At 43.8% G+C, this 25,357-nt stretch overlaps 1 protein-coding gene across 1 annotated transcript in view; it reads right to left on the reverse strand.

Moving 5' to 3' along the window:
* The window catches only part of skia (v-ski avian sarcoma viral oncogene homolog a), a 75,775-nt gene extending 56,946 nt beyond the window's left edge, over positions 1-18,829 (reverse strand). Inside the window, exon 1 of the mRNA XM_044097199.1 lies at positions 17,487-18,829. Coding sequence (XP_043953134.1) covers positions 17,487-18,392 — 906 coding nt within the window. The 5' untranslated portion in view covers positions 18,393-18,829. The remainder of the gene's footprint in view (positions 1-17,486) is intronic.
* Between the last annotated feature and the right edge of the window lie 6,528 nt (positions 18,830-25,357).

The raw sequence follows: 25,357 nt of genomic DNA on the forward strand, positions 1-25,357 counted from the left end.
TCTGACTTTATGAAAGGATAGGAAACCAACCTGAGGCAATGCTGCCAAAGTTCAAATAAAAACTCTCCTGACGACATATTATCAATCGTTACATAGAGTATGTTTGCTGGATTGATGGAAAGCCATCTTTATCAGCTGATCTGTTCAGCTGTGTTTCTCTTCTAGATGAAGCCATTAGAGGAGCTACTGAAATCAGCATTTTACATCTCTCAATCAGGAAGTACTTGCTTCAGTGATTCTGTTTCATTTCTGTGTCTGTTCTGTCTTCTCAAACCTGGCTGCTGGTACTGAGCCAGGTTCTGGTTCTGATGGAGGTTTCTTCCTATTAAAGAGGAGTTTTGTCCTCTCCACTCTCACTACATGCATGCTCAGTACGAAGGACTGATGCAAAATCAACAACACGACAGGAGTGGTTGTCCGTTACCAGAATGGTGGAAGTTAATGACTCGATGCTTCTCTGGGTTTCCTCACATGGAAAAATTTTAAACTAACTTGAATAATAAATTGAACTGGACTGCATCGTGTCATAACTACGATCCTTAGGAACTATTGAATGATTCTGTGCTTTCCTCTATCTCTTAGAGAAAAACAGGGAATTGCAAATTGCTGTTTGATGCCATTTTGCTCTGTTAGCCCATAAGGATAACATGAACTGATGGACCAACTGTATTTTAGTTTTAATAAATTCAACTCACTGACTCCTCTTTAACCTCATATGTCAAGAACCTAACGGGGAAAGGATAAATCTCCACAGAATGCATGCATGATTGAGTTGAATTGGCCTTTTTTTTTTTTTAAGTGCGTTGAGATGAGGTGTGGTGTGAATTGTTCTTTAAATAAACTGTATCGAAACTAAGTGCAATAATAAATACTTAAATGCAGTGCGACATTTTGGCCCCAATGATCAGTGAGCAGGTACAAAAAAGCAAATCAAATGTTTTCGCACAAATAGACACCATAGTCAGTCGGATGATGGGAATCTGAAACTCTCTGAATCAACCTGAGATAAAGTCTTACGTCTTTCCTACTAGTGTGCAGGGAGTGCTTAACTGATTCACCACCTGCGTGTTCATCAGGCACATGTGTGGTTGTGTTAACCACAAATGGAGATGATGCTGAAGGCCATTTTAAGCACAGCTTTCTTAAATTTGTATGGGGATGGTGGATATAGAGAAAAAACAACGACCTTAATAGAGCAGGACAAAGAAATACTTCTGAAGTATGTATATTAATATTTTTGACAGCTGCTGGTTTTGTGCCTTAGAATGTAAAGTTGAGGATGTGAAAAACTATTCAATAATTGCCATAAATGTTTCCATTCCTCTATATATGAATCAAGTCTTGGTTGCAAAGAGCCAAACTGAAGTAAATCCTAAAAGTCTTGATTTTAACTTTCCTAAGTGTCTTCGCTAATGTCCCATCTTAAAGACTGCCCTTATAAGATCAATGGAAACCAGCCATTAGGGAAGCGGATCAGTAAGGTCAGCTCCAATAAAAACATCTGACCTAGAGCCCTGTATCTCTGGAAACATGTGGTGTACCGTGCAGAAAAGCCATGGCTGGTAATGTAGAATTTAAAGAGCGCACAACTCTTAGAAAAACTGGAGTAATTGTAGAGCAGTCCTGGTTTGGTCCATAATAACGGGAAGCAAACCACGTGGGGCCCCTTCAGGTCAAATGGGAAACTTCCTTCCTCTGTTTTCTCTGCTTTATTCACGGGATATTTTTGAAGCCAGCTCCTTTACTTGGCCGGGGCTGCAGGCATGTCCATGACCAAGACGCTGCTCTTGGGTTTGTTTTTAGGAGGTGTTTTTTTTTGTTGTTGTTTCTTTTCTGCTGCTCGGGTAAATCTTTGTAAGGCCAGAGCACAAAGAGGCCTCTCGGTTCAGAACAGGACACTGGGCAGTCTCGTAACCGAGTCGACCGGCCAGTACATGCTGGTGTTTTCCACTCCAGGGTCGGACATTTTGTTCCACCGCTGAACTCTGGAATAAGCTGATCAAGTGAAAGGGAGAGTGAGAGGTTTGACTGTGGAGCCAGATCACATAATTTTCCAGTGGAGAGGAAGGACGGCTGGAAGTGAGGGAGGAGGATCTGGAAATCTGGTTCCGGCATCCGCATATTGTATACATAAAGTCTCTAGAGTCCAAAAACCTGATTGTAGCGAGAATAGAATCACTTGTTTTCTATTTCTGATGCTTCATTATAACACTGTCCTCAACTGGGAATACAGATGGAGCATTTTCTGATATGTCAGGGTTGACAAGACCCTTTGCCAATCCTGTTTTCTCAAGTTAACCCTAATGCTACATACACTGTGGATTGAAGCCAAACAGAGCTGTGGTTCCAATAGCATTACCCTTTAAGTTGCCAATACTTCATTTTGCTGGTTATTCCACGCCTTCAACACTCCATATTTTTGGTGTTTGGTTATTTTTTTGTGGAGAAAAATGAGCCGTCTGCCACAGGATGTTAATTTGTACATGCACTAGGGGTGTTGCATCAAACTGACCCTGAGCTGACCTTGGGTTAAATGTACTACAGTGGACTTGATCTCTTTTATTTCCTTTCAGCTTTAGAAAATATCTCCATTGTGGATTATAGCTATTGCATATAGAGATTTTAGTAACCTTTTGGAAGCTCAGTGCCACGATAAGAGGTTTATGTTCTCTATGGGAAACATAGAGAACTAGCTAATATGGGACGCTAAAGATGTCAACTCCGAATTCCATTACCAAGATCTTAAACTAGCAAAACCTTATTTTATGCTGACTGCTCTCTCACATACAAAGTGGGATGGTATCTCTGATCCTGACATATGATTAATGTTGCAGGATGACAGTATGGTTAAAAGGAAATGTTGTTAATTATAGATTTGGGGGATAAATTGGAGTCGGCAGGTAGACCACCACATAGTACCCAGATAGCTCTACATCACATAGGTCACGTGGAAAGGTCTCAGTTTTGAGAAGTTTGATGACAAACCTTTGTTCCCGCATTTTAAACTTGTATTTGTTTTTTGTATTATTATTATTATTTCATCTTTTTGAGATTCATCCTAAAAAGCTTTCAGGCTACTTGTGATGTTCAGTTCAGTCTCTTTATTTCTGAGAGGGATTTCTGTTAGGTCAAAGAAATACCCAAAAGATCCCCTAAAAATGCTGGTCTGAGGGGGGCAGAGAATGTCTACATTACATCCTAATCTGTTTAGAGTGAATCCAACCCAATATTTTAATGGTTTCTTGATTTAGTCTTAGAATGAATGAGGGAACTATGCCCTCTAAAAAGCTTCAGTCAAGAAATACGAGACCAGTACATCCATCCAGCCTTGTTTGAGGTAGGAAAAAGGGAAACTAGCGTATAAGACGGTGCATATGTCTGAGACTGTTGCACCAAGATGCTTCTGTCAGCAGGGTGGAGTCCCAAAATGAAGGCAGTGCGGTGTCGTAACCATAAGTGTACGGGTTTGTGCCTGCCGCGGCTCTGCGGTAGACATTTCGGCTAACAGCCTGCAGAGTTGTTGTGGCCGACAGCCGACACTCTGCTCATCCGGGCTGTACCGAGAAAAGGGGAAGTGGGAGGGAATTCAGAGCAGCAGAAGGTCATGTGACGGTGCATGGGTTCAGCTGTGTGCACTGCTGCTATGCTTCAAATCTGAACGATAAAAGGCCCCAGCGATGGGCTAGTGGTTGCTGTCACCCCACATGGGGTCGCACCATGAGGAAGGGCTTTCATGGGAGAAAACTCTGGTATCAGCAACCTCCCTGACCTCCTCCTCTGCCCCCTCCCGTTGATGAACCATTCAGCAGGCCGACAGTAGACAACATTTACACAACCACAGAGATCATCTATGTTTGTGCAGGGGTCAGACAGAGACACTGAGTCAACACTGCTTTTATTCTGGACAGCCCAGGAAGGTTGAAGAGCGCCTGTTCAGAATGGCTATTTTGTTCCAGCAAACCTGAGTTTTCACTGAGCCCCGAATTGAACTTCAATCCCCTCTAACGACAGGCAAGAAGCGGCAAAAAACTCAAACAGAAATCTAACAGAAACTCAGAGCAGTGAAGCAGCTGAGTTGTTTCCTGTCCTGTCCTTCATCCTCTGCTGTCTCACTCCCAGTCAGGTTGGTTCTCCTCTGGAGGAAGGGAGGGTTAATGGACACATTAGCTGCCGGCTTCTCCCACTGCGACGATTAGGTGGCCTGAGGTCATTCCTTCACTTCTCCTTCCATCCACATCAGGGATTTATCATTTCATTACTGCCGTTTAGGTGGAGGAGGAGGAGACGTCCGTCCTGGAAGTATCGCCTACTCATGTCTGCTATCAATCCGTGAATGCTGCTCGCTTCAAGAGCAGAGGCTAAACTATGGCAGAGAAATGAACCAGAGAGTTTACAGAGACGAGCACTTGCTCTCATGAGATTATTTTATATTAGAACTGAACTTATTGTATGTCAGTGTGCTGGAACACTCTTTTAAATGTTGATGTTTGAAGATGAACAATTTTTTTTTTATGTGATTCATTGTTGTTTAACTACCTAAGGCCAAGCAAGCTGTTTGAACCCATCTTTTCTCCTCTCACTACCTGAAAGCTTCAGGATGTTGCTCTAAATAAAGCCCAGTTTTGATGCTTGCAGCAGGAATTCACACTGTATGAGTGCATGTGTGTGTGCCAGTGTGTGTGTGCGTACACTGAGTGTGCCTCACAGCTGTGTGTTTGCTGGACGTGAGATGTATTGATCGATGCAGGAAGTGCAATCTGATGTTTCAGAGAGCTTCCTGAGTTAGACGGTTGCGCCACCGACAGTGAAAGCTGCGGGTTCTGGCCGGGTGGAGGAAGAGACTCGACACAGGGGAAGTAACCAGTTTTAGAAAAACAGCAAGAACAAAGAAAAAGACTTGGAGGAGGAGGAGAAGGAGTGCAGAGACAGACGCAGCTTTGGCTTTGTCCTTGGGCTGAGACCAAACAATGACTCTCCTTCTTTTTCAAAGAGAGCCGACTGCTGCTCCATGGAAAAATCAATCGCTATCCTGTGTTTCAGGAGCCTGACGCCCTAAAATATGAGATATGCAATTGTGTGTGCGTGTGTGTGGGTGTGTATGCGTGTGCAGTTAGAGCTTTGTCTTTAGTCAGAGTTGTAGAGATGTGAACAATCTTCTAATCTTCTATTTTGATCATAGCTAGTCGCTTACACTCCACTTCTTCATTTTTCAAACGTACAAAACTTCTACAATCTGGTAGGAATATTAATGTCTGGCAGCGTTTATCATCTTTAGAACGGTCCACAGCGCCATCCTGATTAATAATTAATAAGTGGACTTTTTTTTTTTTAAGTGCTTTTATTTAAAGATTGATAAAATCAATAAAATCAAATATCTTCACTCTGAAATGTAAACCTTCCCAACAGCGTTGCAGTTCGGAAACAGAAACAAGATCCAGTATTTGGTAGAGGGCTAATCAATACTTTATTGATTTCATTTCTGCTTGGAGTCGGCCCAACACATGCAGACACATGGACCAATGAGTTGTCCACATTTCTTCCTTAAAAGTACCAGATGACTTTCAGACCAAAGCGTGGTTTTTCTGGCAGGAAACCAAGCCCAGAATGGATTTTGTGAAACCGCCAGATAGTGTCATAATGTGTTTGTGTAAGTGGGGCTTTTGTGGTTTGATCAATTGCTTTGATCAATTTGGCTTTGATCAAACCACCTGTTTCACCTTTGAATGCAATACCGGTGTGTGGCTCAACGGCCTGTCTCTGTCACAGAGGACGTCTGATTCTTCAGAGATGTGATGAGTGAGCTGTGCTGCAAGATTGAGGCAAATGATGGCAACCTATACATCTGCACTTCTAGTTCAGTGTGCCAAACCAAGGATTTTATCTCAGCTTACCTTTGAACTCTAGCCTCATCCTGCACGGTAAAACACTACTGCTGGGATACAGCTATACACGCCACACCTCCTCAGTCAGAGGGGGGGGGTGCTCTGACAGATGAGTTCCTGTTTCTGTGTGTGAGCAGATAATTAAAACCGGCAGGCCGACGAGGCCGGCGAGAAAGCGAGGGTCACAGAGGAGCAGTGAGCTCAGCTGAGTCAGCAAAGCCAGAGGTCCTGAGCGGCATCAGCAGCAGCGAGCAGGCTGAGACCTCGCCTCAGACTCCACACACCACCTCGTCTCAGAGATCTACAATTACTAACATTATAAGAGCCCTATTGTCTGCTCTGGAGCACAATGAGGGTGTTGCACTTGAATGAGTGTATGAAGAGAGAAAAAGATGAGGAGGAGGAGGACGGGGGTTGGATGTATAATCAATGGAGTAAAAAGCAAAGAGCAAGTCTGGGCGCTGTGAACAGCAGCTGGAGTTCTGCTTCAACATCTGCATGGATGCTTTAGCAGACCATGCAGATGCAGGTTCTGCCCCCTGAGGAGGGCCAAGCACGGTGATTCACTCTTTTAAACAACACCGCATTCTCGAGTTTCTGAACAGCTGATTGATTCTGACCAAGCGATCAACTCATCTACGGCTTATTGCAACAGATCTATTTTACACACAATTAGAATAAGGGAAACTTGATTTGCACATTCTCAGTTTTCTTCTTTTTCTTTTTCTCATTTTTGAAAGTTATAAAATGTAATTCCAGACTTTGAAAGATGGCTAAGTGTGGTAGCCTGAGAGGCAGAAAACCAGGCTAAGAGCTCATGACGCTAACATTCAGGCTAGTGTGGGGAGGGGTAGGGGACAGTAGATAGTTGACTAAATAAAATAATAAAAAAAAACATTCAGGTTAGCAGCTGGTTTTATGGTGCTCTTCTCATATCAATGTGTGCAAAAGCCCACTTGCAAAGAACTGTTTGACTCAAACAGTTAGTGGGCAGCTATATCCTGAGAGCAAGGCTTTAATGCTCTGCATGGAAACAATAAGTTGGGTCTGTTGGATGAACTTTCTCTGCCATTTACAACCGAGTCTTCCTTTGGTTCCAGGGACTCAGAAGAGAGGTGGCATGTCATGCTGGATGGGAAATGTGGGTTAATTGCAGCCAAAGTCATCACCGTCACAAAATAGTGCTGCAGCCTTCTAGAAGCTGCAGCTGAGGTGTGTTTTTAGTTCGCAATGAAGACGATCTGGCTCTTTGTCACATTCCTCAACTAGGCTGAACCCACTGCGTCACGTCTCAGAGTTCTACTATCGGGTCTGTCAACTGACTGGTTGCTCTAGGCTGACTCATTAGGGGAGGACGTCTGCTCTTCTGATTAGTTTAAGTTTAACTAGCCCCACCTTGACATAGAAACAGTCGTGAGTCAGAGCAGACTTAACAGAACGGACACATCAGGTCTGGTTATTCATCATGCTGCCAGAATAATCTGTAATGTTGTATTCATTTAACAGGTATTGGACCATCTCTGGCTGTGTAATATCCCTGATATGTTTTCCTACCCTCCCCCCTGGTCCCACCACCACTGGTCCCTGGTCAGCCAGAAGAAGCCAATCCCTTTCCTCCGAGCTAAAGCTTGCAAAAACATCAGGACAGCAGCTAAAACACTTTGGCCTGGCTTCTGATTGTATTTGGGGGTTTTATCACCTGTGTTTCAACTTCAGCAAACATAAACCAAAGAGTATTTCCATGATTTAGATTAGATGGTCTCTGAGAGGTAGGTAAATGTAGGACAGATCTACATGTAAGTTGAGATGGATGTTTAAGACAACATGTAGTCTTAAACATTTAGATTGTGGGTTGAAGTCAAGAACCCACTCCAGATTTCACCTTGTAAATAAAGCAATGGGAGCGTTTTCCACTATGGTTCTGTCACCTTCTGCTCTGTTTATTCAAGAAGGAAGAAAGCATGAAACTTCCAGGAAAACCGACCAAAGGCGGGCTGGAGGACTGAGGTGGGGGAGGCAAACAATGACCACTGGTCCATGACTCAGGCTCTTTGGGGACCCTGACCATCCAGCGGTGAAGTGGGGGAGGGACGGTCACTGGTATCTGTCCCCCAAACACAGATCCACATCTGATAGCCGCTACAAAAGGAGGGACAATGGCTGATCAGTGGAGTCCCACTTCCCCCTCTACCAGCGCCGCCATCATCACTCTACACTCTCACAACAATACCTTATACCAAGCTGCTGGGAGCTTCCTTCCACATGGATGAGGTCAAGCCAATGTGACCCCTTCCTCCGCCCCCACCTTCCTGGCAGAAAGAGGAGGCCAACAAAGGGTTTCATTAAGGACATCAGAAAACACCTCCAGGCTTTCCCAACTCTACTCTCACAGCATATCATTGGATGGTTTAATCTGGCTAAAACAAATATTTCACAAGGAAACAACGGTACCAACATGATTCATTCATACATGGTATGTCAATGCTTTATAATCACGTTCCAATCTGTTTAAATATTTAAAGGGCATCAATATGGGGCAGGATTCCAGAGCTTCATACTTCTCCAGGTTAACATTGTATTTTGTTGCACTACTTTGAGTCTCTCCTTATTATTGCAGGTATTGCTGATTATTCCGTGTCTTTGGTGTCAGGATCCAGGGTTGTTTGAGTTTGCTTTTGGATTTTAGCTACTTTTCGTGTCCCTGTCGTGTCCTATTTCTGTCGTTTTTCACTTCTGTTCTTCCTTGTTGATTCTAGCTGTGATTTTTCTTGTTTAATTATTTCTGTTGTTCTAGTTTACCACATTTCTTTAGTCTAAGTTATTCTTTAGTGTTAGTATTATTTTCCCGGTGTTCTCTCCCTCGCTCTCCTGTGCCACTTTTCTTTCTCCCTCCTCTCCTCAGTCTGCTTCCTCTCCTTCCACTCACACCTGCAATCCATTAGCTCATCAGCCCAGGCCTTTTTGTCAAGCTCACAACCTCCCTAATATTTAACCCTCTCATCCTCACCCACCACCCACCGGATTCTTATCTACTCCCATCACTTCCTCGTGTTCCCTTTGCTGGATCTTTTTTTTACGTGGATTTTGTTTTTTTACCTTTGATTTCTTTGGTTTTTGTAAATTTCTATCTCCATATGCTTTATTAAATCTTCATATTCACTGGCTTCTTCTGTCTTCTGCATTTGGGTCCTACAACAAACATCTATACCTCACGACAGTCAGAGAGTTCAGATGAGTTTAGACGGACTCAGCCAGCTCTACTATAATTGAACACCACTTCTGGGTTAGGGTTTCATTAACACTAGATTATTTACTATTTATGAATTATTTATGTTGGTTGATAAATACTTTTTTTTACCAACTAATATGATCAACTGAATATGACTGCATTGCATTTTAATTACGATCCAACTGGACCGTTTCAGCTCCCGTCCAAATGACTGTCCTGCACTGGTATGAATGTAATGGATTTAATTCAATGTTTTTAATAGAATATGATAAGGAGGTGTTTGCATTGCTGTGCTTTGAGATGATAATGTTATAAAGTTTGACAAAGAGTTTTATGCATTCATGATTTTTTTCTATTTTGTTGATGAGTTTGTGAGTTGTCCTGTTATGATTGTCAGAGTTATTTGTTGTTTTATCTTTAAAGCTGCTGCCACATCAACAAACTGACTAAATTTAGGGTAAAGTAGAACTGAAATATTTAATATTCCCCTAGTTTGGCAATCAAAGTGTTGTTTTTTTTTCTTTTAAGATGTCTTTTCTTAACTGGTCAGTATGGGAATAATTCTCCAAATACTAAACAAACCACTTGATTCATTTTATTCAGCGCCATGTTGGAGAGGATGGAGGTCATGATAATAAATCCCAACTGAAGCAGAATTTCATTGGGATCTTCGGGGGAAATGACAGACGCAATGATTCTGCACCAGCAAATAACAGAACAGAAGAGCAAGAATCTTCATGTGGGTTCATTCAAATATCAATCTACATAAAACAGACTTTGCAATTTCTTCCTTTGAGTAACTGCAGCAGTTTGAGCTCCCTGTCCATCCAATGTGTTTCTCTACAGGGGTAAATTCCTTTGGAAATATAAGCTCTCCCAACTAAGAGCTGGACCGCTGGTTCCCGTCAACGTTCCTGAGGAGGAAGATGCTCGTCCACCGAGCTTGAAGTCATCATGTCCAGCTCGGTGGACGCGCATCTTCCTCCTGCATCTGTCAAGGGACCTTGATGCATTGTGTGGGCGGGAAGTGGGTGCTGTGTGGACGTCTGAGCACATGTCAGTGTGGTTGTGTGTTGGTGTGTGTCTGTGTGTTGGTGTGTGTGTGTGTGTGTGTGTGTGTCGGGGGTGGGGCGGCATCACTGTGGGAGACAGGCAGATGGGGATGGAAATGAGTAAGCAGAGAGCTCATGCTAATCTCCTCCTACAGCTGATCCACACACACACACACACACACATGTGACACTACAAATAACACACTGGATCAGGTCCAGTCTGAATGAGGCTCAGGAAGCCCGTGCTATGAAGCATGGATCTAATTTCTAATGAACACCATCTAAACCCAGCCCACCTTCAGACACCTAACCGTTCATTTATTAGCATCAAGCTAAAAGCTTCTATCTTAGGATCCTGGAGCCCAACCGGGGGAGGAGAGGGAGGGCTGAAGGAGAGCTGAAGGGGGTCGCAGCTTTATCCGAGGAGGGAAAAGGTCATGTGCTCACATGGGGAGGAGTGGAGGGGGTATAGTGGTTGGGGTGGGTAAAGGGTGGGGGTCAGTGGCTTTGCCGTCCCACACAAAAGATAGTCCCAGGCTGACGCAGCATAAAATAACCATCAGTCACCTCATCGGCTGTTTACCAGCTCTGAACTACGTTACAGCCCTGGTTACTGGAACTGACTGACTGACCGATGTTTTTTAAAGTAAGAAACTATCATGGCATTAACTAAAAAAACAAAACAAAATAACACCTGGTTGGCTCAACAACAAAAACTAAATCTGTTCTGAATTTTAATTGGACTTTTATTTATTTTTTTGTTAAATTGAGCAAAGACAAATGAATGCGTAAGGAATGTGTTGCATATTGATAATCCACAAAGGCAGCAATTGACAGATGAATCTGTAAGGACACTTTAATCCACTAACCCTTGAACACACTGGATGTCTGAGAACATGAAAACTGGCAAAGATATTTTCATCCACAGCGCTCTAACATTTGCTACTCCAGAGCAGGCTTTCTTCTCCATCAATAGTTGCAGCAAGGCTTTAAGCTTCACACAACATCAGAAAACCCAGCAACGCGCTGGGCTCTGCATGCAGGTCGGCTCTAAAGGGGTCAAAGGTCTGTGGACGGAGCCGTTACGACTGTAGCTGGGTCTTACACAGCCGGATGGGATTATGAATATTTCAAAGCTTCTTTCATTAAATAAACACAGCAGACCTCTCCTCCTACAGAAACATATCATAAATATTGAAAGGTCACAAAAACTTGTGTGTGTAGTTTCAGAGCGGGCCGTCAGGAGAAACGGCTTCTTTACCACGCTACACCTAGAGGAGGTTCAGAAAAGCGGAGAGCACAAGGAAGGTCGCACTGCAGAAGGAAGGTCACGCTGCACCGCGATGCTGTGAATGTTCTGACAGATTGGAAGGAGTGGGCTCTTTATGGTTCACAACAACAAAGCAGCGTATGGCCTGGGAGGCAGTTGGTTTTTGAGTGGAGTGATAGAGAGGTAGGCTTTGTTTATACCCCGATCCCTCTCTACTCTAAGACTGACTAACTACTGTCAATCCCTGGCAGGTGGATTGATGCAGACCACCATCTTCCAGGCGAGCGCTCACTGAAGCACTCCATGCGCTGCAACCTCCAGCTATCTTTGAGGGTGGATGGAGAGGCTGCAGGCCCTGGTGGTCAGAGGCCAACAGCCCAGTGGGCGGAACTGACAATGAGGTCTTCTATTTTATTTCTCCTTAATCAAACCTCAGTAGTAATACTGGGAATTTCCAAAGTTTTCAGCTCATCCCAAACTTCCTTAGCTTTCTGTAAGCATTCCAGTGATCGGTCACAGTGATCCTCCAAGCCTTCTTGATGGCTTTCAGAGTTTTTCCTTGGTCCTTGGATAATTTTCAGCGTGCTGCATGACCGTGTTCACAGAAACCTTGTCTGGATTGTTGGCCCTCTAAAATCTATGAATCATTCAGGTATGAATCCATTTAATTCTGTTCAAAAGGTCTCAAGCCACTATTTCCTCTGGAGGCGAACCAATTGGCTGTTTCCTGTCAGATACCGTAAAATTTTTTTTCTTGAAGGTGAAAACAATCTTCAGTTCATTTTTTCAAAGGACTATAACACATCAAATAGGAAGAGCAATGTAGAAGTTTGATATCTAACAGACAAAAGAAGAATTACAAGAGAAGCATTAAAGCGTGTCCCAAACCGTATGATTATAGCTACAGTTAGACAGAGTTCTTCATTCTGATGTTTTCAATGATTTCATAAAGCAAAATCTGTTTTATCCCTGCTTGACATGCTGATCGGGGATTAAAGCTAATAGAGAGAAAACAGACAAATTCCCAACTGTGACCAATTGATTGGTTCACAGAATACCATTCATCTGTCCACCCATCAGTCTGTCCATCCATCCATCCATCCATCCATCACACCAGTGTCAAGTGATCAATAGGTGACAGCCTTCATTAAGACTGCTGCTTGAGTAAGAAAGTTTCCTGTTTCAGGAGAGATTTGAACGTTATGTGTGTTGAGTCAGTCAGAGCCGTTACATCAGAATCCACTGAAATGCAGACTGTTTGCTAAAGCCTTCACGCTTTCCACATGATCAGGCATCAACTGGGAAAATCCCTTCTTCTTCTCGCAGCTTTAAAGTCTTCCGAAAGAAACAGCTTCTGGAGGGAAGACGTACCCTCCAGAAAGAATCACTGCACTTATGTTAGTTTCCACTGCTGCTTCAGTGGCCGCCTTTTTTTTTTTTTTTCCAAACAAATAAAGCAAAGCAATGCAGTCTGAGATGTTCTGCTGCTCGCTTTCCCTTCGTTTCTGTGCTCGCCGCAGCGCTTTTCCTGTCAGCAGTTGTGGTGGAAATAAAGCCACCGTTTTAAGGCGCATCAAGCCCAGTGTGAAGATACCGTTCCTCAAAGTTGACGTCAGCAAGCCTCAGAGAGAGGTTTTGTTTCCACAAAGGCAGAGGGAAAGACAGCAAAACCACTTCTTAAGTGTAATTATTTCTGTGTTTAATACATCGGATTTCCAGTTTCGAGGGAGAGATGGAAGGGATTAGGAAACAATACAAACCCTCAGCCAGTTGATGCAGAAGCTCAGACTCAGCTCTGGTTCTGCTGGAGGTTTCATCCTGTTAAAGGGGGGGTTTTCCTCTCCACTGTCACTGCATTCATGCTGCACAGGGATTACTGTACCGTCCAGGACTTAACACAAGCGATCTGCTACATCCTCGTCCGGGAGGAGCGAATGTCGCAAGTCGGTGTCTGACTGCTGGGGCTCCTTAGAGAGAAATGTTTTAATCTACTTTGAAGAATTTATTGATTACACCGTACCGCTTGATAACTGGGGTCGATTAGAATCTATGTGTGACTAAATTGAAATGATTTTTTGCAATGTGCTTTGAGATGACATTTGTTGTGAATTGCCATATATAAAGAAACTGAACACCGGTTTAAACCTCTGAAATGATGAACAGCCCAGAGACTGGCAAGTTGGTGCTTGAAGTCCCTCTGTTTTGTGTCAGACTGTCACTGTGAGCTCAACAGGGAGCGACTTTTCAATCCCACTCGATGTTGAGTCTCTTAAAGGTCAATGTGGCATTGATTTCACCGAGCCTCATCGTGCATCACACCGTGAGCCCCTAAGACGCCGGCAGGCTGGCTGAAGCTGGCTCTAACCTTCATTATCTTTGGAATATGAAATAAAATTACAGGGGGAAAAAGTGAGTTCTTTCTGCAGCAGGACTGCACAATCCATCCACAGAACTACGTAGAATATCTCTGTGTCCAATGAGAAGATCACAACATGCTAAATGTGTTGATTGTTATATTCCAAGAATCAAGGATTTACTATGTTGGGTCAAAGTCCCATGGTTAGCTTTTGGCTGGAGTTCAATTGCAGTAGATAACCAAAGGTTAAAGGTTGCATTTAAACAGGGTTCAATTATGGAAGGAATTCTGGTGCCATAGTGGAAGTCATGTGGTGCACCAACATTTCAAAGACAACAGGAGGGTTGTTAACAAAGCTAACCATGGGCAGTTTTACCTGGAAGCCATTAGTGTTTTCTGGGATAAGAGATCAATAAACTGATAGAAAAAGTATATGAGCAAAATGTCATTGAAATACCAAGTATTTGGCCAATTTAATGTTGAAGCTCTGGGTTTCTTTTAGGACCGCTGCCATTAACTCATGCAATTAATCTGAAATCTTTAACCCATTAATATTATGCAGACAGCCGTCCATCGGAATCAGTCAGGCACTACAAAATCTGACAACATATTAAAAGCTACCAATCTTTCTTATGGATGCTGACACTGTTGGGTCAAAGTTGGTTATTTCAGTTTTAGTGAGGCGCTTAAAAGCAAACAGAGGATGTAAATAAGGAAACCAAACTTGTCTGTGGCACAGTGACAGAGAGAGAAAGACTTTTAGCAGGTAACAGGAAGGCTGAACAGAACACAACAACAGTGCTCTGTTTTATCCTTTAGAGCTTTCAACCTCTGTCTTATCTTTTGGAATATGCCGGAAGCCTTTTGGGAATCTCAGAGGTAAAGAAATGATCCACCTTTTCTGTCATACACACACAGAAAGTGCTGTTTGAGAGCTAGCCAAGCTAACTGAAATGTCATCTTCAAATCACTTCATTCATCCTTCTTATGAAACAATAATACAACCCTGTTTTACAGCAACCGGTAGACGGAGGCGACAAAATAATTTCCATAAATTCTAAACATTCCATATCATGAGACTGTGTTGTTTGGAATGAAGAGCATCAGAACAGGAAGAGAAGAGCCAATGGGAAGCATCTCCAGCCTTCCTGTTGTCAGGACAACAAGAAGCTCTGCTGCACCTCTCTGAGAACAGGCCTGAAAGTTCCCAGCTGTTCCCTCAGAGCACACGGCTGCCAGTCAGCAAGCTTGCTCCAACACTGCGCCTTGCATATGAAACAGGACATGGCCCTCCAGCCCCTCTGGGAGTTCACTTCCTCTGAGCCCCAACCACCACAGACCCCTCCTCCCGCCTGAAACAAGCGGCCCCTTCAGCTGGAGGCCAGATATCCTGAGCTGCAGCAGCGAGGAGGGGGAGGGGGAAGAGCGGCCCTCTAAGTAAAACTGGAAGTTTGAGAACGTCCTAAAGTTTAAAGGCATCCCTGCAGATGTGGAGGAAAATGCGTCGACCGCAAACAGCATCTATTTGTAGGAGTTAAAAGCTCAAAACAACCACACACGCCAGCTTCAATTTCAGCCTGCTTTGGTTTTCGCAGCGATATCCAGAGTAAACACATGGTGACGGCCTGCAGGAATGCGCTGGCTGTCAGCATAATAACAACATGTGTGGAGCGAGCGCAGAGTCTGTTTTATTGTTCTCCTTGGAATCCTGATGCACTTTCATCCCGACACGGATCAGTTTCCCCCAACCTGTGATGGAGGACGGCTCTTTGCACAAAACAGGAAGCGAGGGTTCCACTAAAGTTAGCAGTGGTAACCAGCAGGCCATGCGAATGCCATGCTTAATGCCCAGAGGCAGCAGCAGCTGAGGTCTAATGACCAGGTTTACCTCCAAAACGGGAGGTTCAGCTTGGAACACAAAGTCAGTCTGCAAAGCTCCCTCCTTCTCCTGCAGTGCCTGGCTCCTCTTTGCTCTCATATCTTCTCCAAACAGGCAGCCTGCGGAGAAATCACTTCATCTTGAGGGCAAATTATAAAGTTAGAAACTTGCTAAATCTGCGGCCACAATTCTTATCTAAACATCCTGATGCGGAAAGCCACTGATTATGCGCACCACCCACATGTGCACCAGCCAGAAACCAAAGAGTCTCACAGCCAAAGGCCTGGCATCAGAGCTCCACACCCAGCTCAGCCCAGCGCTGCTCTACATCAGCCCGCCGCCGTTCACGGCGCCGCGCATCCTCTGAGATAAGCAGCAGGGAACGGAAAGCTCATTCACCCCGGGACCCCCGACAGGAGGGAGAGAGCCGAGGTTCTCACGAGCACGCCTCAAGCTGAAGCTTTCAAAACAGCGTCTGCAAGGGGGGAAGTGTGGCAATATCACTTCCTGCGTCTGTCTGCATACGAGACTGCTGCTCACACTTCTGTAACAGCCTTATTAACATTCACAGAAATGGCCACCCTCTCCTCTGCGGGCCTCGCCGCATCCACAGAACCTCTTCACGTCCCAGAACCTCGTTAGTCGCTTTATGAAACAGGAGTGGGTTGAAAAAGCAACCTGTCTTGTCTGCACCTTTTAGAAACAGAATGCCCCCCCCCCCAGAGTTGAGGCCTCCAGCCTGAACACAAAGTGTGTGTGTGCCAGTAGTCTTGTACCCAGCATGCATTGCAGGGCTCTGACTGGAAGACAGTGGCCTGCCTCTAAACACTTCCTGAGCTCCTTCAACAAGAAGGCCGCCGAGGCTCCAATCAGACGCTCCGACAAGACGCAAAATAACCCAGGAGGTGAGGAGGAGGAGAGGGGGAAGGGGGGGCATGTCGGAGGTGGGGATGGGTGGTCCGCTCTGTTTACTGAATGCTCCCCTTTGTTGGAATCATATTATGTTCCCACCACAATACTCTAAACCCTGCTTCATCAGCTCCATTGATGTGGAACAGTTCATGCAAATGCCCGCACTGGGTCTTTTTCGCCCAGGGGGTGGATGTGGGGGTGAGACTCCTTTTAAATCAGCCGGTCCCTCCCTGCAAAGCCCCTTCTCAGAATTTCACTCACACTTCCGTCTCATCACCTGAACCTCAGCAAACACAGGGACACGTTCAAACATTCCAAGTGTGTGAAGATGAAATGATTCATTCAGAAATTCGACAGAAAGCTGTAGAAGAGGATTTAAAATCCAGTTTAGAAACAACAAGACAAAGTTTTTTTTAGCTCAGGGTGTAAAATCCCTGGAGAACACTGTTATTACACCTGGGAATAGGAAATAAACTACCTTCGGGTGAACGTCTCCCTCCCAACCAATGCTTGCACCCCCCACTGAGCCATTTGTTGCTACATGAGATCGTGTTTACAGTAGGAGCCAATAAAAAAGGCTTTAAGAGTTTCACGACTCGAATAATGACTTTATTGCCACCAGAGGCGCTTTGTTGTCACTAGTGGATGAGGCCTAATTAGTGTCAATATGCCAATAATGGCCGAACTCTGCGGGCTTCCTCAAAGTGGGAAGACAGGGAGAAGACAGGATCTAAACAGAGTTCCATTTCAGGGATGTAGGAAAAACTTCGAGGCAAAACTGCGATCCGCACATGGATTCCTTCCTTTGGATGGGGAAATCAGTGGATAAAGCATGGCAGAGCTCAAATTTGTCAGCACCAGCACCAGCAGCAGCAGTGGCGCTTGAACGCAGCCAGACTGACTCACCCTGGATGATGCTTTCCTCTTGTACTTGTTGGCGAAGTCAAATTTCTCCTTGATCTCGTCCAGCAGCAGCTCCAGGCGCGCCTTCTCCTCTTTGCCCGTGTAATCCTGACCCAGGAGGATGTACGCCCTCCAGTTGGCCGAGTCGAAGCCCCAGTGGCAAGTCCTGTTCTCCTGCGCCTTGTGGCTGTGCACCACGAACTTGTGGGTCGGGTACATGAGTCTGCAGTCCATGCACTGGATGCACGCTGCGTTGGGGCTGCTGTACAGCTCCGGCACGAACAAGCCTTTACACTTGCCGAAACACTCGTGGTAGATCTTGAAGCTCCGATCGGTGAGCTGTAGCTCCAGGGAGCCGGAGCCCGGGTCCTTCTTGCATCGCGGCGGGTATGCTCCTCCATAGATCAGGGCGTTGCAGAGCCGCTCGGCGTCCGTCTTGGTGATGAGGCCGCAGGACGGCGCGGAGAAGGGCAGAATGCCCATGACTTTGAGGATCTCCAGCTGGTCCGCCGTGCAGCGGGAGCAGTAGATGTGCAGCTCGTCGCACACAGAGTTGATCTGCTGCAGGGAGAAGTCCCGGAGCACCGTGTTGAGGATCTGCGGCAAGCACAGGCGTTTCTCCCCGCCGACCACGAAGCACGAGATGGTCTCCCCCTCCAGCACCGTCTCGCACCTCTCCGTGGAGCGGTCGGACGGGATGAACAGCGGGCCCGGCATCACGGGCGGCGGCAGATGCTGCAGGACCGGCTCGAGCTCTTTCCCGTCCTTCTTGAAGAGGAGCTCATGCTGCCACCGAGCCGAGAAAGCCGCCGGTCCGCCCAGGGAGTTTATGGCGCTGAGGTGAAACTGCTTCAGAGTTTGTTGCAGTCCCGGGTGAGGCTGGAAGCTCTGCCGACTTACAGTCTCCATGTTTTTCTTCCAACTTTGGAAGCGTTAATCCTTCTCGCCGAATGGGAATCACAAGTATCAATCCGTTCCCCGACCTGGTAAATCCACGGCGTCCCAGAACTGACTAAAACCGAGAAGAGCTTCATCAAACATCCAGTGAATGGAGCTTTTAAAGATCCTACGACAGTTCTTCCAGTTTTAGTCCAGCTCAGTGTACATCGCTCCCCGCAGCAGGTCGCCGACTGTCCTTTTCAAAAATAAAAAGGAGACTGTGTGAAACTCCAGAGGGCCGAAAAGTTCCGTTGGTCGAGTCCCAAAGCAGAGCAGGCGAAAACCAAGCGAAGGGGAAAAGCTCGGCGAGGGAAAAAAAAATCTTATTCTGGGTTTCTTTCCGCTGTCGAGGACTGCAGAGATCCGCTCGGTCTGCCCCCGCAGTTCACTCTGACTGGATGGAGATGAGAAGTCTGAGAGGCAGCCTGCCGTGCCCGTCCGCGCGCTCCCCCACTCCCTCCCTCCTTGCCTCTCTCTGCCTCGCGCCTCGTCTAGCTCTCTCTCACGCGCCCTCTCCCTCCCCTGCCCTCCACCGCTCTTCCTCCACCCTCAGTGTTTGTGTGTCTGGCTCAGTCATTGAATCCCAGCCAGGAATGCGAGTGACTCTGCAGGCAGGCCGGGCTCTTCCAGGAACGAGCCGTCACCCCCTCACCGCCGCTGACACCGTAGACACGCGCGCACAGACACGAGCAAACGCCGCGCGGACAGCTTAAACAGACCTCGAATCAGGAAAAAAGGAGAAGGAAGATTGAAGACATGTGCTGCTTTAAAGAGTGTGTAGGGGAAATATTTGTTTTTAATCGATCGTATTTTATTATTCTGTCTTGTAAATCTTTTTTTTTTTTTTTTTTTTGCTGTTTTACAACAAATGTAAAGTTTCAATGTTAGCAAAACCAAGGACGGACGTATGAGACCCCATGCTGATATTCATAGGGCCTTGTCAGCCACCATAGCTGGCGAAGAAACAATTATGCATGACTGTTAAATCAGTCACTACACATTACTGAAATGTCACTTCTTAAGGGGTCCGCCACAATAACATTTGATTTTATTAAGTTTTTCTTTACGATTTAATTTCCATAACAATGACGTATAAACAGTGAACATGTGGAGGGCAAATACCAAGGGAAGGAGCAAAGTGTTATAGTGTGTTCAGACCAAAGCATCGTGAATTCTGTAAATGATCCCATTTTAACATAACTTGCTTTGAAGAACTCCACCAACTATGTCACAAAAAATATTTATTCCTAAAGCTTGATCTGTTTCAAGTATGAAGAAAAATATTTTGTAACAGCAGTAGAAAAATATTTTATATTTTCCCACAAGCTCAAGAAACATCACCGTATTAATGCGCAGTGCTTTGTAATAATTCTCTACAAGAAACGTCAGAAGCTAGTTTCTTTGTAATTTCTACAAAGAAACTACAAACTGTCTTTGTAGTTTTCTCTACCGGAAACTACAGAGACAGTTTCAGGGTTTTATTTGTGTAGATTAGCCATCTCACAATGTCCAGGGCTGAGTTTATGTAAGTCAGTTGGTTCAGTGAGAGAAGAACCTAAAAGAGGATGGGTGTTGTCTTGTGAGACAGGACACATTTAAGCAACACGTCTGGCTGTGGTTTAGAGTTACCATCTGCTTTAATGTGCTAAGAAGAAATATCAGCGAGAGGCAATGTTCTTGTTAATGTTTTGCATAAACAAAAACGATCAGAAGTTGATAAACAGCAATATTTCTATGTTTTTACATGACTTTTCTCAAAGGAATCTTAATGTGTCTAAATCTGTACAGCATAAGTATTTTCAAACTACATATTTAGAAATCCTGCTCGTTTAATCGTTTTTTTAGATCCAGTTTTGGTACAGACAAAGAAGTAAAACTGGAGGAATAGTAAAAGATAACCCTGATTGGGGAGGACTGGCGGAGTTTGGGTTCATGTGCTGAGGGCAAGTTCAACTCCCAGAGAGTTCTGTTGGTTTCTGCTCTTTTAGCGTCCCCTGTCCAAAACCGGCTGCAACTGCAGACTAAAATGTGGGTCATGACCTGAAAGCAGCGCTTAGTTCAAAGAGCACCTTTCAAACACATGTAAAACACAGAGAGCTTGAAGAGCAACGACAAGACTTAGGAGGAAACAAATGTGGAATCAGAATGACAGTAATAACAATTAAGATGAACAGCGAGAACAGCTATGGTTAAATGTTTTGTTTTTCAATATCTTCTTTTTTAGGGGGTATAAAACACGTCCACGTCCTAATGCCACATCCTTGACATTGGTTTACCGATCCAAAGTTTTATTTTTAAATATACGTTTGAAAATGTTGTAAGCAGATTTACAGATGTTGCATTTTAATTTATTACCAAGAAGGCTGACTATTCCCATTTATTTCTAAAACGTACGGAGTCATCAGAGTGTCTTTAATAAGTTATTCCGATCTTGGATTTATTACAATTTTATTTATTTGATAAATCAATTTTCATGATCAGCAACATATGGGGCCAAAAATTTATTTTTGACCAAAATCATGACCAAAAATTTAATGTAAATGTGAAAAATGATTCCTTAAAAAAACATCAATTAAATAAAATCTCAGCATAAAAACAGATTGCGGAGATATTGACCCTCTTAGCTGACGCCTGAGCAGGGAGTCAGTGTGGATCCCGGGTTGGTGGGGATCAACAGCCTTTTATTAGCTTAGCCACACGTTCTATATGGGACTGAGGTCTGGGCTTTGACTAGGTCACTTCAGAACTTCCACGTTGCTGTCTTCAAACCATCTCTGTGTAGCTTTAGCTGTTTGGCTGGATAATAAATGTTCCCCGAAGGCGTAGTTCTCCTGCAGATGGAAACTAATTATCCACCAGGATTTCCCTTTCATCTGCTGCCTTTATCTGACCTTCTACATTTAAAATGTAGCTGAGAAGCACCCCACAGCATGATGCAGCCACCACTATGCTTCACAGCGGATATGGTGTGTTTGTGGTAATGTGCAGTGTTTGGTGTCCATGTTGTGTGACTGGGCAAAAGGTTCTGTTGCTGGATTTTGTTATTTTCCTCTATCTCTTTTATCAGCTTACACGCACAGTGCTGTGGCTAACATAAGGCAGTTTTTGTGATTTTTTTTTTGTCAGAAAATCCCAAAATTTGTTGATCGTGACTGATTTGTAAAAGCAGTAAAAAGGGTAAGACATCAAAGGGAATGAATACGTTTTACAGGCAATGTGTCTACAGCCTCTGGAAAGGTTATCAGTCCATGAAAGGGCCATACAGCATGCACACTCAGAGCAATGTTCACTGGAGAGCAGCCAATTAACCGAACATGGGTGTTTTTGGAGTTGGAGGGGAATCATTGGAGGAAAGTCAGGAGCTTCTTGTTCTGAAGCAACAGAGCTAACAACTTCCCCATTGTGCAGCCCAGGGGAAATGCTTCTGCCACCCAAGTTCCAGCTTAAGTGGCACCTGCAAGAATTTAATGATCAACGGACCATTTAATGGACATCTCACTAATTCATTTTCAGAGTAAAGCCTTTATGCTCTCTATTTTACAATTACAACCAACTGAAAATGTCTGGGTTTCGCCTAGAAAGTGAATTTTCAGTAAAGAATGCTAGTCTATTTATAGGGGTTTTTTTAGGTGCTTTCGTGAATTTGTCAAATCATCCCAGCTGTTTGCAAAACAGTAACTGCATTTCTCAAAATAATTTCTTCAAACAGCAAGAAATCATTGGAAAAACTGCAAAATCCAGTCTGTGCCTCAAAACGCTTAGTTCTTCTCTCAAAATGAATTGTCTGTGTCAGTGAACATATCCGTGCCTCAGAATGTCAAGTCCTTTTTTCATTGCGTACGGCAGGGCCGTGCAGAGGCTTTTGGAGGGGCTGGGGCTCAGAGTTAAAAAGGGGACACGATCTTAAAACACGGTGCAACAACACAGCAACAACCCATATTAATCAAGAATCTAGTATTTAATCGGATCATACTGTGTCATTGTCATCATGTGGGGGCAATGGAAAGCAAATATAGTCTATGTTTTTCTTGGTAGGTATCAAGTTGCTGTTTGTGCTGCTGACAGTCCTGGAGGTTTGTGTTGATCTGAGACTGTAGCTGTTCAACAGACCAGAGGAGAGAGAGAAGGTTATGAAGTTATGAAATAAGCAAATCTGTTACTATGTTACTAAATAAACCCTAATAATATCTGACTGTTTAACCTCCATAGTAACTTGGCTACATGCTGTTTTCAAGACTGAAATGGCTCCCCTTACAAAAAAAATCCCACGAAAATCACATGTGGTTCACACAAATTTTACATGTGAATCATGTGAATCACATGTGAAAGCACATGAATACGTATGATTTTGGAACGTTTCGTGGTAAAATCACATGTGAATCACACATTTCCACATGTGATTCACACATTTCCACATGTGATTACATAAAAATCACATGTGAAAAGGTTATTTTCACATGTGATTTTCATGTGATCACACGTGTATCACATGTGATTTTACCACGAAACATTGCAAAATCACACGTATTTATGTGCTTTCACATGTGATTCACATAATTCACATGTAAAATTTGTGTGAACCACATGTGATCACATGTGAAAGTCACATGTGATTTTCGTGGGATTTTTTTGTAAGGGTCAGAGGGGTTAACTCTACATTATTTTTGATTCTGATGTTCTGAGTACGAAGGTGTGAACCTGCCTGGGAGTAAAATTAGGTTAAGATGAAGTAGAGGGTGAACAGTGAGCCGATGGTAGTCAGAGGATTTGAAATGTGTAGCAGTGACAGTCGCAGCCGGGTACTTTGTCTTTAAATCAGGATATCTGATTCTGACCCCCAGCCAACAGGGTCTTTAAGTCCACCACTGAGGCAGCCTGGTAAAATTAAAGTCAGAAGTTTTCTCTGCAGCCGAACCATTTCTGAGTTTGGGGACGAGGTGGGTTGTTCCCGCTATTGCAAGGACATGTACAAAAAAAATAAAAAATAAAGACAATTTTCTGACTTCAGCGTCAGACCTACCATCTCATAAGCAAACAAGTGCATGTTGAACAAAAAATCTTCATGCCAATAATTTGATAGAAGGCGCATTTAAGCCTGTCCCTTCCTTACCAACATGGTGTCTTAACAACATGGAAGCAGAGGAACTGAGAATCTGTTCAGTCATTATTAGACTGAGCAGGGCAGCCAGGGCCATTTAACTTTCTAAATTATAATTTTTAGCTAAATACTATTATTCAAGGGCACAAGCAGGCCTCCTGACGCACAGATGGAAAAAAAGTACAATCAAGAAAGAAAAAGAACAAAGGAAAATGTTTGAAATGGGAGCAAAGGACAACCTCCTTTAGAAAAACTAGAAATACAGTGCTGCAGGGACTACTGGGTTTTCTTCCTATGATTTTCATCTCCATGCTGAGAGAAAGTCTCCAATGAAGTTAAGGAATGAAGAGCTGGATGAGATGTTGCTGTTGGAGTGACTGTCACTGTCAAACATCCTCAACCTCCTCTTCCTCTTCTTCTGGTTTGCCTCCTAACTCCTCCACTACAGCCTCACTCTTCTTCTCCCTCCCCCATCCCCCCATTGTCAGAAATGTAACATTGACTTTTGATGGTTCATGAAATACATCTTTGAACTATTTCAGAAAACTGGTTGGTAATTGGGATTATAGGATTCATCTGGGAGCAACTTATCAGTCAGGACAGATTTAGAAAAACGTGTAATTGAAATGTAGAGAAATATGATTGACATCTTATGACAACCCATTTAAGGATTCTGCATGTTCGAACTTAAATGACAAACTTATGATTAAATGTGGAGGTTGAGGCAATTCAACAGAGACCTATGTATTGACAACATGCCAAATGAAAACGCAGGAAATAGAGCAACAGTTTATGCATAATAGTTTGCATGGAAGTAGCATTTATAACTTATTCAAAGGAATGAGAAACTACAGAAGTGCAGTAGTTTTGAGAATTTCAGTTCTGTTTTGAGAAATGCACCAAAGCAACTGAGAAACTGTAATATATTCAGATTCAACAGCCTGTGGTGCAAAAGTTTTATGTTCAATAAATGGCTTCTGAATTACCACTTTTTTTGTTTTGTTGATATTTTAAAGGTCATGCTAATCTTTAGTTCTTGATGCTTTCTAAAGGTGTTTCCCTGTTTCACAGGATGGATTGATCTGGAGAAGAGCTGATGTATTTAAGAGATTGGCTGGCTGACAGCAAATCAAATGGAAATAGCCAAGTAATTTTTAACACACAAATAACTGAGACCAGCTTGTGTGTATTTTGTTTCCTTATTGTTTAATGAGCTGCTTTTATGACCCAATGAAAATCATGTCAATGCATCATGAGTACACAAAAAGAAATGGGAATGTGAAACTGTACAGTTTGAGAACAGGGATCATTTGGAGTGTATTTATAATTAAATCAAAATTACTTTTTGTAAAGTGCCTTAAAAGTCAACATTTGTTGCAAATGGACGCTATGTAAATACGATGAATTGAACTGAATTGAATAGAACAGAAAGATAAAATTAGGGGGAAAAGTATTAAAAAAAAACCTTTCTAAACTTCTAAATACAAATATACAAAATAACGAGTGATTCCATTTTTATGTGAATGAAAGAATATAAACATACAAGGACTTTCGTGAAGAACACCCAAATATAACAATTTCGGAAAACACTCAATCCTCCTATATGACTTAGGAAACAGTTGACCTGGGAAGAATTATCAGACATACTTTGTGTTCAGTCTGTGTGCTGGCACGAAGCATTGCGATTAACTCTGGCAGCTACAGACAGCAAAGTCAGGCCTGCAGCTGTCTGTATGGAGATTTGGTGGTAATGGAGGAAAGTGTGATGCAAAACTTGCTGTTCCTTCAGGCTTCTCATCCCACCTGGGCCGACGCTGCCAGACAGCAGAGTGCATGC

This window comes from Gambusia affinis, linkage group LG01 (assembly GCF_019740435.1).
Source record: "Gambusia affinis linkage group LG01, SWU_Gaff_1.0, whole genome shotgun sequence".
In the NCBI taxonomy this organism is placed as follows: domain Eukaryota; kingdom Metazoa; phylum Chordata; class Actinopteri; order Cyprinodontiformes; family Poeciliidae; genus Gambusia; species Gambusia affinis.